Source organism: Amblyomma mixtum, chromosome 4 (genome assembly GCF_055824585.1).
Source record: "Amblyomma mixtum isolate Tamu chromosome 4, ASM5582458v1, whole genome shotgun sequence".
In the NCBI taxonomy this organism is placed as follows: domain Eukaryota; kingdom Metazoa; phylum Arthropoda; class Arachnida; order Ixodida; family Ixodidae; genus Amblyomma; species Amblyomma mixtum.
Genome location: NC_143015.1, coordinates 25,860,434 through 25,873,858, shown reverse-complemented (window position 1 = coordinate 25,873,858; position 13,425 = coordinate 25,860,434). Strand labels below are relative to the sequence as shown.

The 13,425-nt window shown below is 46.0% G+C and overlaps 1 protein-coding gene and 1 non-coding gene across 2 annotated transcripts; one reads left to right on the top strand and one right to left on the bottom strand.

The window, feature by feature from the left end:
• Positions 1-2,140: 2,140 nt before the first annotated feature.
• On the top strand, positions 2,141-8,181 carry LOC149345937 (uncharacterized). Its single transcript, XM_089585317.1, has 3 exons — positions 2,141-2,545; positions 5,101-5,274; positions 8,047-8,181. Exons 1-3 carry the CDS (start codon positions 2,141-2,143, stop codon positions 8,179-8,181), a joined length of 714 nt encoding a protein of 237 aa, XP_089441443.1.
• Positions 8,182-9,316: 1,135 nt separating this feature from the next.
• TRNAS-CGA (transfer RNA serine (anticodon CGA)) lies at positions 9,317-9,389 on the bottom strand. The gene has a single exon. It is a non-coding gene; the product is annotated as a tRNA-Ser (tRNA).
• Positions 9,390-13,425: the final 4,036 nt, after the last annotated feature.

Genomic DNA, 13,425 nt, shown 5'->3' with positions numbered 1-13,425 from the left:
CAATCATATTTGACATTTAACCCAAGAATTCTTCTTGAAGTCGGAACTTCTTTCAGCGATCCCTGCCCGCCCATAGTGTAAATAACGCGATCAGCTAAAAGATCCAATTTAGTAGAAATTTGAAATGCCATCACTATTAAGAATTGCATATAAAATGGAGCTTTAGGACCCCTTGTTCTACAACAAAAAACACATTGCACACTGAGTCAAGTAGAATCAATAGAAACGAATGACAAAATTTAAATTTGAATCTCCCTAAACCGGCATATTTGACAAAAAGATCCTAACTGTGCTTTATTGCACTTTAAACAATCTCATGCTGGTCTGTCTCATTTTATCTGCGCGCAGATATATTGCTCCAACACCCTTTATCATTTATTTATTTATTTCGGACAACAATACATGGTGTCCGCGGGGAGAAGTTAAAGGAGAGTTAGATGTCTCCTGACGAGGCCTAACACCCGCATTACACGTCGGTGCAGATGGTACAGAGTTACAAGTCGGTGAGAAGAGTGGTACATCAAACACAGCGGCACAGGAGTTCAACATAAGCAATTACACAAACACTGGTCAAGCTGAAAATAATACTGAAGAAGTCATCAACATTGAGCTATAGTAAGTGGGGTAGAAAAGAAAAACACATTCGCACAGAACAAATTAGAAACAGTACAGAAAAATTGGAATAACAGGGAGTAACAGTAGGAGTAACAGCTGCGTTGCCTTGTAATGCCATAGTAAATCTCATATTAACAGTGTCTGAGTGCAGGTTACTCGTTACTATGTCGCCACATATTAAAATCCAACATGTCGCTTTGGGACGTTAAACCCCATAACACCAAACCAAACCAAAACCAACATTTTGCAAGACAGAGTCATGTGATTAGCTGGTACTCCGTAGTCAAGATTAGGATATCTTGGTGCAACTCTAGAATCATTTTCCTAACAATAATCTGAAAGGAAGGAAGATATAGTCGAAATATCAATATTGTGTGCCCTGTGATAACATTGTGCACTTCATAATAAAATTCATTCAGTGATAATGAGAACTTACGCGAGGAACTAAACAAGGTTGTATTCTGTAGGACCAGCATGATGTCGCGGTATGTCACAACCAAATTAATTCATAACTGCACGTATCGCGTGCCGGCTGAAGCAATTCGCAGAAAATGGGCATGAATTTATTATTCTGTGGTCCTGGGATCGTGTGCGCTCCCACGCTACATAATTGGGGCCCGCTAATTAAATACAGCCAGCTTCCCTGCGCGTGTTATCGAAAAAAATGGCGACACATTCAAATGCAGCGTAGAATATTGCTTCATGATGCTATCTCAAGAATATTAACGCTCTGATTCCTATTCGCTGACTCCTACGCAACGCGTTTCCACTCGTTTGTGAATGATGGAGGCCTTCAGACATGGCTGCTAATGCATCACACTTTTCCGGTTGGCGAGCCGCCGTGGCGGCAAAGTGGTTATGTTGCTGGGCTGCTGAACCGAAGGACGCTGGTTCAATCCCGGGCGCGGCGGTTGTTGTTGTTGTTGTGACTGAGAGAAGGATGAAGAGGAAATTGCACGGGCCTGCTACTGGCTCGAGCCAAGCCACCACCGCTGCCACGTGCAGATAGAGGAGAGTTAAAAGATCAGAGGAAAGAGAAAAAGGAAAGAAAAGACGCGCGTCGCAGCAACAACTGCGTCCGCCGGAGCGGACGCTGCTCAAAAAGAAGCGGCCGAAGCCGCGCTCGCCGAAGCGAGAACAGATACTCCTCGCGGCCGAAGCCGCCTCCCCACAGCATTTCGATGGAGGCGAAATTCTAAAGGCCCGTGTACTGTAATATGTCAGTGCACGTTAAAGAACCCCAGGAGGTCGAAATTTCCAGCGCCCATTACTTCGGCGTCCCTCACAGCTTGAGTCGCTTTGGAACGTTAAACCCCTTAAACCAACAACTTTTCCAGTTGGCACAAAACAGTTCGTAAGCGTTTCTTTAGCCCCATTATTATTCCTTTTTCTCTGAGCGTACCGGACAAATGATGAATGCTTTTCTGTCAATTTTTTTTGCAGGTTTCACCTTTTACAAAAGGACGACGAAGGCAATGGTGTGTGAGATATCCATCCTGGAATACTTGACCACACCGCATCCAAGATGGATAGTAGCGGAAGTGAGAAGAAAGCATTCGCCGAAAGTGGAAAGAAAGTCGCCAAAAATGAGGAGACAAAGTGGTCCGCGCTGTGGCGATCTGCAAGACAGATGGTCGCTGACGTCACCAAGAGTCTAGGCGGCCGCGGAGAAACCTGCGAAGAAGCGACAAAGCCGCTCTGCGAAGTGTTCCTGGTATTTAGTCGCTCCATTGGCGTGCCTCGAGCTGCCACGTGCTCAGCGGCCTCTAGTGCGGAATCGTTGCAACGCTCGTTCATGCATTGGAAAGTACTGATTAAGTTCTCCAACGGGCAGTCATGCGTTTACGAAGCCGTTCAGAAGAATAACGTGCTTACAGGTCGTTGCGAGCTGTGCAGAGGAGTGTCATCAGAAGACGATAAGGTGACAATGGTATGAGAGATGATTCTTATGCCTAAAAAAATTAGGCAGTGGCTTAGCTCTGGTTAAGTCAGGATACACAAGCGAAAAGCTGAAATTGTGCTTGGTTTGACGTCATGGTTGTCGCATTTGGCGCACAATGCACTGGGAGCGCCACGATAACGGTGGAGGCGTTCGGCTGTCTACACACTGCCTGTACGGAGACGGAGGAGGAGACGCGCGTGTAGTGAATACGGTGCTGTCTTAGAAGGTTGCTTTAGAGGCATGTACTGTGGCGTCCATTCCTTTCGGGTGTACACCAAGATATGAGAGAAAGATATTCCCTTTCCTTAAAACCAATTTTGATTTCATTTCATTTTCCTTAAGGTCCTTACGGCGCGACTCGGGTATTCACCGAGATATGAGGGAGGCAGGCGTCGTTCCCTCTCCTTAAAACCAATTTTCTTTTAATTTTCCTTCCCTTACGTCGCGGTTCGGGTGTCTACCGAAATATTTGTGTTTCCTGGCGGACTGTTTGTATTTTATTTATTTTTTATTTGTGCCGCGTGTGACGTCACTTGGTATCCCGCATGCGCAGATGTGGCAAATCTTGGCTCCGACGGTTTGACGCGAAGCGCTACTGTGGTGCGGGTAGTGAAGCTTTTCGCTTCAATAATAATAGAGAATTTTAAGGCGAAAGCTTTTAATGCCTCATTGTTGTCGATAGAAGGTTGTCAGCAGAGGTGTCACGCTTTTGACGGGTGTCCACCGAGAAATGTGAGATGGTTATTGCGTAATTTCCTTTCCTCAAGTACAATTTTCATTTTCTTCATTAAGGCCCCTCTTTCTGTTTCTTCTTTCACTCCCACTTTCTCCCTTCCTGTACGGTGCGAATCAGGTGTCCACCGAGATGACAGAGAATTACTGCTCCGCTTTCATTCCTCAAAAAGCGCTGCGTTAAAAGGGCAAGGCATCGCGCCGAACGGGTGGTGGCGTTCCGTGGATCCCTGGCAGCGCTACAACACGCTGTCGCGTTCCACTCCTAAAAGCGAAGCTTAAGCGTCGTTAATTAGCACTTAATTAGTATTTGGTCATTAACCAGTAATTATTCATTAATTAGTAATTTGTCATTACTTAGTAATTCATCATTAATTATGTGTGACGTCATCCGGTGGTGACATCACCACTTCCACAGAGGCAGTCAAAGTGGTGCGGAAAACGCTTTCGCATCCACACACTTTAGACAGTCAAAGTGCCCCTTGAATTTTTTGCGTTAGCTATGTGTAATGTGAATTGGATTACAAAAACAACAGTATAACTTGACTGTAAACAAGCATTTCTAGAAATGAAAAAGCGCTGATTCCAGCCATATATTAACGACCTTTTGGCAAATACAGTCGCACTTAGCATTTGCAAGCTCAACTTATTATTTGTCTAATGAACAGCCGAAATATTTTTGCGTGCATAAATATTCAGAGCTTCCAATAATACCACTTCACCTAGCAAACATTTTAGCGGCGTTCTCATTATGCTTGCAAAATTAGGGTAACTTTAAAACTATTATAACGTGAGACCGTTTTGCTCGTCTTGTGTTTGTTTCTTGAGATCACCACGCCTCTGGGGCCGGCTTGATTTTTCTCTCAACATAAGTAGAAACCACGTGCTATATGCCACGTGGTACACGTAAAGGTAATAGTTAAAGAATTTTTGGTAATTTTAGTTCAATACGGTCATTGTTGCCGTGCGGAAGGGGGTGGGGTTCGGAGCCTGAGTAGCTTGGGATGTGATTGAAATTTTCAGATATTTGAAGAATATTTTTAGAATGAAAACTTGCGCGAAAGGCACAGGCCGTTATTGCAACAGGCAGGTCAAGAACCAGATACGCAGTAGAATACATTTAAATAAAGATAAAAGGAGTGGCATGAGGGAGCATGCTTTCTTTTCACTGTCAGTCAAAGACGTTCCTTTTTCGAAAAGTGTTGACCACGTTTTATGCATAGCGCTTCCTAACAATTCCTTAGATTACGTCACGTTACCCTGCTGAAAAAAGTTGTATGATGCAATAAACTCATACAGTTTATCATAGAAATATCATAGACTTATCATACAAATCATAGAAAATTATCATTCAAATGTCATACATTTCTGTAAAATCATGCAGTCATCAGAGAGATGTTATAGAATATCATACGAATTTTATGATATATCATACAGACTGTAATATTCTATGATGAATGATCTATGAGGTTATTGCATCATAGAACTTTTTTTCAGCAGGGTATCCACCCTGTTTTTTTTCTTGTGTGTATCTTATGATTTCAATATGCTGTTTCTGCAGTTAAAAGCGTGTTTTCTTAAATATACTCCTAGTAGCCGAAATTTGTCATGCGTGAGTGTCGCTGTCTATAGTTTTGGCGCCATTCTCAGTTCAACGCAGATTTCATGTAACGACTTAGAATCTCAAACTCAAAGTACGGAAAAGATTTCGGTCCCAAACAGAACCTACAAGACGGAGAAACCACAAAGTGTTCTTACCGCACAAGTAAAAGCACTAGGTTCACCACTAATCTCAATTGGCTTCTTCACAGGTTTCTCTTGGGGAGTTCGACATTCCGCATTCAGCAATTTATGAAGCTTTCCTCAGCATGGACACGGACCCAGACTACCACCCGGTATCGAATAACTGCCAGACATGGGTAGTAAATTTACTCGAAAAAGTTGGGATCAAGGTTCCAGAGGAGCTGAGAACGTTTGCACAACAGGTACGCATTTTCTTTGTTTTCATATTATTCGCCGTATTAGTAAGGATCAACCGAAACCGAAGGTACTGAACACTGTCTTTTTGTTGTTGATGGAAATGTTTATTTGATTGGTCAAAGGTGAAATGGATGCCCTCTTACGAGCTTTTTGCAAGCCTGTAGGGTGCGCGTTGAGCAGCGCGTCCTCCCACTGCTTAGGGTTTGGGGAAGGGATGCGGGGGTATGCCATTGTTTTTTTCTGGCGCGCCCATAGCCTTTCTCAGAAACTTCGCAGTTAAAGAAAAATTCGTCCTTGTCCGGGGATCGAACCCGGGACCACCGCTTCACCAGAGCAGTCGCTCTACCAACTGAGCTAACCGGGACGGCAAGCTTATGGTAGGGCAAGAGCGAATTGATCAATAACTCGAAGTGGGAATTGTGTCGATCAAATATTTAGTCATCGTCTTCTTCGTCGTCTTAGTCTTCTGTCTTCGATAAAGAGGCGAATATAATCGAATCGGCCGTGCACACACTGTAGGCGATGCGAGGCTGCTCATGCATGGCACGCTTTTAGGTATGCTCTTTTCTATTTACTGATCTCCAGGTGAGCACCGAGCTAGACTGCTGGTCAGGTGAGCTCTGCAGTTTGTATGCACAAGTTGCTGCAACGAAAGTGCGGCCAGAAGTGCCAAGCTCCCAAAGCAGTGACGCAGGTAAACCGAGCACACTGTTCTCCGGGAGTAGAAGCGGCAGATGGAGGCCGGTCCTCAAGCTGCAAAGGGAGCCAGAGACGTCATCTGGCTGCCGGTTGCGTGTTTGAGGTTATTGTAAGCTGCAGTCGGAGTTATCTTTGCTATTATTCTGGTGAAAATTGCACCACCGTAGCGGCATTTAAATTCTATTTAGGCCTAACACACAGTTTAAGGCACAGTTCTGTCAAGTAGCAGATCTCCGCCACAGATCACGCAAGCTCCCACAATATTCGATAACTGCGACAGTCATCATTTTCACTGCATATAAATGCCTCGCAATAATTTTTCAAGGTGCCAAGACTCGCTCTAAATTCCTTGTTCCACGCAGGTAAGCAGTGTTTTTCAAAGAACTGTGTGGCACTTGGGCGCTTTTGAGGAAAGCCTCTCCACTATGTGATTAAGGCAGCACGTAAGGGAATGATCTGAATCATCACACACCGCATTAAGAAGACAGGGGAGACTATGTGAGACCTGCCTTATAAATCCATGAGAATGCGGTGTAATAGGTCGGCTTCAGGCCTCTTTGATGGCTTGGTCAGAGACGTATGATTTGGGTGGACAACTAAGGGATCTGAAATGACTGAGCACAGTTTTCTTACAACAATGCCTCTGTAGAGTGCGCGTCTTTTAATGAAGGTTCAGCGAACAGCGCTTTCTGGGTGAGGCAGTCCGCCATCTCGTTTACCCTGACGACTGTGAGTGAAACTGCCCATCGGAAATTTATACAAAATCGACTGGGGCGGTATTTCAAGCAATCAAAGGGCTCGGCGAAAACCCGATTGCTGGTACTTTCATTCATGAACAGTCGACTGAAGTCGACTTTTCGCTAGACACGTCGTGCTCACGCCAACTCTCGACGACGAAATAAACTGTAGACTAGAAATTATTGGAATGCTTGGGAATATTGATATAATCCAAATTCTTGAACCGCATAAAAATATAAAAAGAGAATTTCCTTAGTTGGATCGTTTTCGCATATATCTTTATGTGCTGTGTCAAAATTTTCGCAGTAATATTTCGCTGTACATCAAAGATGCACTGGTGCAGTTTATATGTTCAGTAAATGTATTTGAATTGAAAGTATGTTAAACTATTTCAAGGTGTAACTTTTCTTCTAACGCATCAGCCAAGGCTTGTAGAACACTTTCTGTACCGCAAGTTTGAGGAATGTAGGAAAGATTAGAGCTTATAAACGGTGAATAATAACAACACACACTATATGGTGATATGAATCCACTGTAAAATTTTATGCATTTCCTAGCAATATATTTTAGGTTACCCAGAACCACATTCGGGAAAACCAGCATTATGTTTAAGAGTTTCTTTCCAGGATGGATCTCATTAAAGGTGGTGTATGTGCAACTACAGTACAATTATGCACCATATTTTAAATGCTCTAAGAATATTTGTCATTTACAATACCTGAAGATTATATATAAACCAAAACCGTCTTTCTATTCAACGCCTAAAATTTTCTTGCTTCGGGGCTCCGACGACTGGTAATCAAAGATCATTCCTTCTTCACTCAAAGTAATTCGGTTAATTGTGTATTTTTAAGTACACAAATAAGCTTTTAACGCAGAGTTTCGAATTTGCGTTATAGCTCATTTTTAGAGCTACAGCCTTGCGAAGAATGCAAAAAAAAATTCCTATGCGCGAAGTTAGCGCAATTTTAAATAAACGTAATTAGCACGCCGAGCAAAGTAACTTAAAATCAGTTATGATATATAGTATATGCGACTTGATGCAGGGCAATTTTCGTAGCTATCACAGAGCAAATATCTATGCTTTATGTTCAGTGCAGGACGCAGAGCGGGGCTTGGGGGGAGGGGGGGGGGGGGGTAGAAAAGGATTGCATTACCCGCGTCCTCTCTCCATATGTTGCTTAGTGCCTCACGCTGTCTAGGTCCGCATCAACGGGCCCACACCATCCAGAATACTAAACAAACACGTTTGACCTCTGACCGTGCTGATGATTCATGATTGTGCAAACACAAGAATGTTGCAATAATTCGCTCGTTACATGTTCTCTCAAATATTGCAGATCCAAAGCCTGTTCAGCACTGGTGACAAAAGCAAAACGTTTGACTTCGTGGCGGAAACTGTCAGCCTTGCCGTGCAACGCTCCAGCCGCAAGCGTTCCTGGTGGCCCAGCAGAAAAAAAGACGTAGACACGTGAACGAAGTGGTTCGTTTTTGCTGCGCATTCTGTACATGCCTTTTCAGGACAACATAACTGCGCTCTCAACTAAAGAACAAATGTTTTATTCTTTCTCATGCGTTAAGCATCCTTGTAAATAAAAACTGATTTTTTTGTCTTTTAATACTGATCGGTTACCGAAACAGGGACGATTTTACATTTCACGCCCACCGCAGACAAAAAGGAAGCTTAATACAACAATTGATGCACGAAGGTTACAAATAAATCGGTTTTGGAAAACAAAAGCAACCACGCACAAATTCTGGGCGAGCAAAAAAAACATTTTTACGCAGAAAATGAGCCTCTCTTCCGACATTGCCAGTGCAGAACCACCGCCCTTCACCAAGGTACACTAAACTGTAGTTCGTACTCTACAGTGTAGGTAAGGCACTACATCAGTGACTGCCTTAGAAAACATGGCAGCGCATTCCAGTCTTTAGAGCCGCATTATTACAGTATGTGTTCAACACAGCACTTGTTTATATGTGAAGTGGCACATGCCGAATTCGCCCTTACAGCTGAGCACGCTGTCCAAGAATTGGTGCCGGTCGCAGGTCATGAACCATTCCTACTTTATTCTAATCACTGCTACTCCCTACCTAATGCACCCATACTACGCCTGCGTTAAAGGAATCCTGTAAGGACAGTTACTATACACAATCCATACACCTGGAAGCGACGTCATGTGAGGAAAGGCACAGGAAATATGGTCCCCCCTCCCCTCCTTTCGGCAGCCGTGGCGCCGCTTTAGTCATGGCTACAAATGTCTACCGAAGAGCTTCATCGGCGCGCTGTATAGCAGTCGGACACCTGCGTGCGCCCGCGAGGAGACTGGTGCATGCGGCCCTCCCGTTTTCATCTCATAAACCTTGGGTCTCCGCCTTGGTTTTCACAATGTATACATTTACTACATTGCAGAAAGCTGGCAAGCAAATTGAAAAGAGGGCCTTGTTATGACGCAGCACTCACTTGACATGACGCAGCACTCACCGAAGCCAAGGAGCACGGGAGCTTTTTATTTGTATTTAATAATTTGTGCTAATCATGAATGGGAGAAAATAGGGTAATTATTTTAAAGTTACTTGATTAGAAAGCACACTAAAAAATCAAATACATGCCGCCGGTGGGATCCGAAACCACGACCTCCGAATTTCGCGTCCGGTGCTCTACCAACTGAGCTACGGTGGCGGCTATCCAATGTTCTGCTTTCCGGGGTACTTATGTGTAGTGTAACCGCACCTTGAGATTGTTTACAAGCGTCACCCTCGTTCATAGCGGCGGGCGTAGTACCTCCTGTATTACCGCGAATGCCACGTAGGAATATAGTCGAACGGTGAGGGCGGAAGCTGTGCGAGAACCCTCTTACGCTACCTATGGCATCAAGACTGATAGAATCAAGGTCCTGGTCAGCTGTTGAACAATTCAAGGCAACTTAATAAAGGGGGTGGTGGTGGTGAAAACATTTATTACGAATGAACAGGAGGTATGTTTGGATCAGCCCGTAAGGGACCGATCCTTACAAACACTAGGTGGAGGTCCCTAGTATGGGACCCCAGTGGCGGTTGCCGCCGCCCGGGCGCGCCCGACTAAGGCTTGTTGGGCCTGCAAGTCGTGGCAGCCGAGCAGGGTCGCCTCCCAGTCCTCCCGGGTTGGGTTGGGGATGGGGGGAATAGCGGGGTTGGAGGGGCAGGCCCACACCATGTGATAGGTGTCAGAAGACACTGCACTACAGTGTGGGCAGCTGCCGCTAAAGAAGGGGTCAAAATGTTTTAGCGCTGCCGGGCACAGCAATGTATTGGTGAGAAGGCGGAGAAGGAGCCGCTCATCCACCTTCTTCAGGCCTTTACACGGGCTAGGGTAAAGGCGATGACAATTTTGATAATATGTTGCAAAATCTTTGAATGTATATACCGGATTAAAATCGGGTTCCTGTTCGGATGGGGAGGAGAAACAGCCCGGTGAGAGAGCGCGCGGGCGGCTGCGTCTGCTGCCTCGTTTCCTGCCAAGACCTGATGAGCAGGGGCCCATATGAGGTGACGGTGAGCGGGGTCCGTATCCCGTATGCAATTTTGGTATATTCGATAGGCTAGGAAGGGAGTGCAGCCTTGTTCGACGTTCCGACAGGCCCCTCGCGAGTCGGTGATTATGTATTTTGAATCGGAATGTGAGGCCGCGAGAGCAATCGAGAGCTAGTACAAGACCTTTATTCGGCCATAATTTACAGGCCGTGCATGTCGACCGCCTGGGCGACCAGAAGTCGCTGTTCTTCCTCCCCTTCAGCGCCAAGCCAGTCGAGCCAAGTGGTGATGGATAAAGAAGGTAGGGGGTAGGAACCCGACTGCTGAGCAGCCGGGCAATAGAAAAGGCAATGGGCCAGGTCTGCATAGATACAGGGGCAGTTGGGACACGAAGGGCGTGATGTTAAGGTCCTGAATGGCAGATTAATAGGACGCGAAATTTGGCGGTCATGGGTACGTATCCCACCGGCGGCATGTGGTTGCTTTTCCTTCTTCCTAATGATTTATTTTAAATAGTCATCCTATTAATCTCGCGCTGATGAAATATAACACACTAAAAAATATTGGCAAAGGCTTAGCTTAGTTAAGCCCGGAAGGTTGCGAAAGCAAATTACGAGCAACTTGAGCGACTAAAGTAGTGAAAGGCGAAAGCCTGAGTGCTGCACGGAACGCCGAAATTAACTTAGAGTGCTACTGAGGTGTCCACTAAACCACAGAGTTGGTAAGGCGCCTTTCCTTTCCTCCAAATCAACGCAGTCTACAACGCTGTCTATGTCAGAGCGCATCAATGAACGCCGGAATTAGCTTAAAGTGCTACTGAGGTGTCCACTAAACCACAGAGTTGGTAAGGCGCCTTTCCTTTCCCCCAAATCAACGCAGTCTACAACGCTGTCTATGTCAGAGCGCATCAATGAACGCCGGAATTAGCTTAAAGTGCTACTGAGGTGTCCACTAAACCACAGAGTTGGTAAGGCGCCTTTCCTTTCCTCCAAATCAACGCAGTCTACAACGCTGTCTATGTCAGAGCGCATCAATGAACGCCGGAATTAGCTTAAAGTGCTACTGAGGTGTCCACTAAACCACAGAGTTGGTAAGGCGCCTTTCCTTTCCTCCAAATCAACGCAGTCTACAACGCTGTCTATGTCAGAGCGCATCAATGAACGCCGGAATTAGCTTAAAGTGCTACTGAGGTGTCCACTAAACCACAGAGTTGGTAAGGCGCCTTTCCTTTCCTCCAAATCAACGCAGTCTACAACGCTGTCTATGTCAGAGCGCATCAATGAACGCCGGAATTAGCTTAAAGTGCTACTGAGGTGTCCACTAAACCACAGAGTTGGTAAGGCGCCTTTCCTTTCCTCCAAATCAACGCAGTCTACAACGCTGTCTATGTCAGAGCGCATCAATGAACGCCGGAATTAGCTTAAAGTGCTACTGAGGTGTCCACTAAACCACAGAGTTGGTAAGGCGCCTTTCCTTTCCTCCAAATCAACGCAGTCTACAACGCTGTCTATGTCAGAGCGCATCAATGAACGCCGGAATTAGCTTAAAGTGCTACTGAGGTGTCCACTAAACCACAGAGTTGGTAAGGCGCCTTTCCTTTCCTCCAAATCAACGCAGTCTACAACGCTGTCTATGTCAGAGCGCATCAATGAACGCCGGAATTAGCTTAAAGTGCTACTGAGGTGTCCACTAAACCACAGAGTTGGTAAGGCGCCTTTCCTTTCCTCCAAATCAACGCAGTCTACAACGCTGTCTATGTCAGAGCGCATCAATGAACGCCGGAATTAGCTTAAAGTGCTACTGAGGTGTCCACTAAACCACAGAGTTGGTAAGGCGCCTTTCCTTTCCTCCAAATCAACGCAGTCTACAACGCTGTCTATGTCAGAGCGCATCAATGAACGCCGGAATTAGCTTAAAGTGCTACTGAGGTGTCCACTAAACCACAGAGTTGGTAAGGCGCCTTTCCTTTCCTCCAAGTCAACGCAGTCTACAACGCTGTCTATGTCAGAGCGCATCAATGAACGCCGGAATTAGCTTAAAGTGCTACTGAGGTGTCCACTAAACCACAGAGTTGGTAAGGCGCCTTTCCTTTCCTCCAAATCAACGCAGTCTACAACGCTGTCTATGTCAGAGCGCATCAATGAACGCCGGAATTAGCTTAAAGTGCTATTGAGGTGTCCCCTATGCCACAGAGTTGGTAAGGCCCCTTTCCTTTCCTCGAAATGAACGCAGTCAACTCTCTTACTGCCTGGGATCTGCGGCGCTCCGTGGCTACCGCTGGGACCGCGCCGACGAACCGACTTGGAAGCTCAGATTTCACCTCGGTATGACGTCACAGACGCGAGCGCCTCCACGCGTCATCAAACTGGAGGCCGTCTAAAGGCCAAACGTCACTACCGCCGGGACCACGCTGAAGGCGCAAAACCTAGCGTAGCATTGTTTTCGCAATAAAAATTCCCTATCCTCAATGGCTTCAATGACTGTTAGGCTCTGTCATGTATAATGCAGCACGTTTGAGGCAATTTTTACGACCCCATTCCTTAATTCGAACCTGCGGATAATTCGGACATTTGTCACACTCCCAAAATTCTATATAAGCGAGCCTTTGCAGCACGTAATGAATGTCACACACGATGTTTGGGTTCAGGGCACACTTGTCCACCAATGATGTGCTTCTGCAAATCAAACACGAAGTCATTGATCCCGCACGCACAAACAGTAACCGAGCGCTTCTAACGCTCGACCTCAAGGGAGCGTTTGACAATGTCAGACACTCCACAATCCTCAGCAACCTCCAGAGCACGAACTGTGGCCAGCGAGTCTACTCGTACATCTGCGATTACCTTACGGACAGAACCGTCAACATCAGCACCGGCACAAAACACACAACGCAAGTGAAGATGGGCACGAGAGGCACTCCGCAAGGGGCAGTACTATCCCCACTTCTCTTCAACATTGCACTCCTAAATCTCCGACCTCTTCTCAATCACCCCGCCGCGGTGGCTCAGTGGCTATGGTGCTCGGCTGCTGGCCCGAAAGTCGTGGGTTCGATCCCGGCCGCGGCGGTTGAATTTCTTTGGAGGAGAAATTCGAGGCCCGTGTACTGTGCGATATCAGTGCACGTTAAAGAACCCCAGGTGGCCGAAATTTCCGGAGCCCTCCACTACGGCGTCTCTCATAGCCTTAGTCGCTTTGGGACGTTAAAC

Excerpts from the sequence above, each read along its gene's own strand:
- LOC149345937 (XM_089585317.1), top strand. The coding sequence starts at position 2,141 with ATGGATAGTAGCGGAAGTGAGAAGAAAGCATTCGCCGAAAGTGGAAAG. Across the intron at positions 2,546-5,100 it reads AAGACGATAAGGTGACAATG|GTTTCTCTTGGGGAGTTCGA; the intron begins GTATGAGAGATG and ends GCTTCTTCACAG. Across the intron at positions 5,275-8,046 it reads TGAGAACGTTTGCACAACAG|ATCCAAAGCCTGTTCAGCAC; the intron begins GTACGCATTTTC and ends CAAATATTGCAG.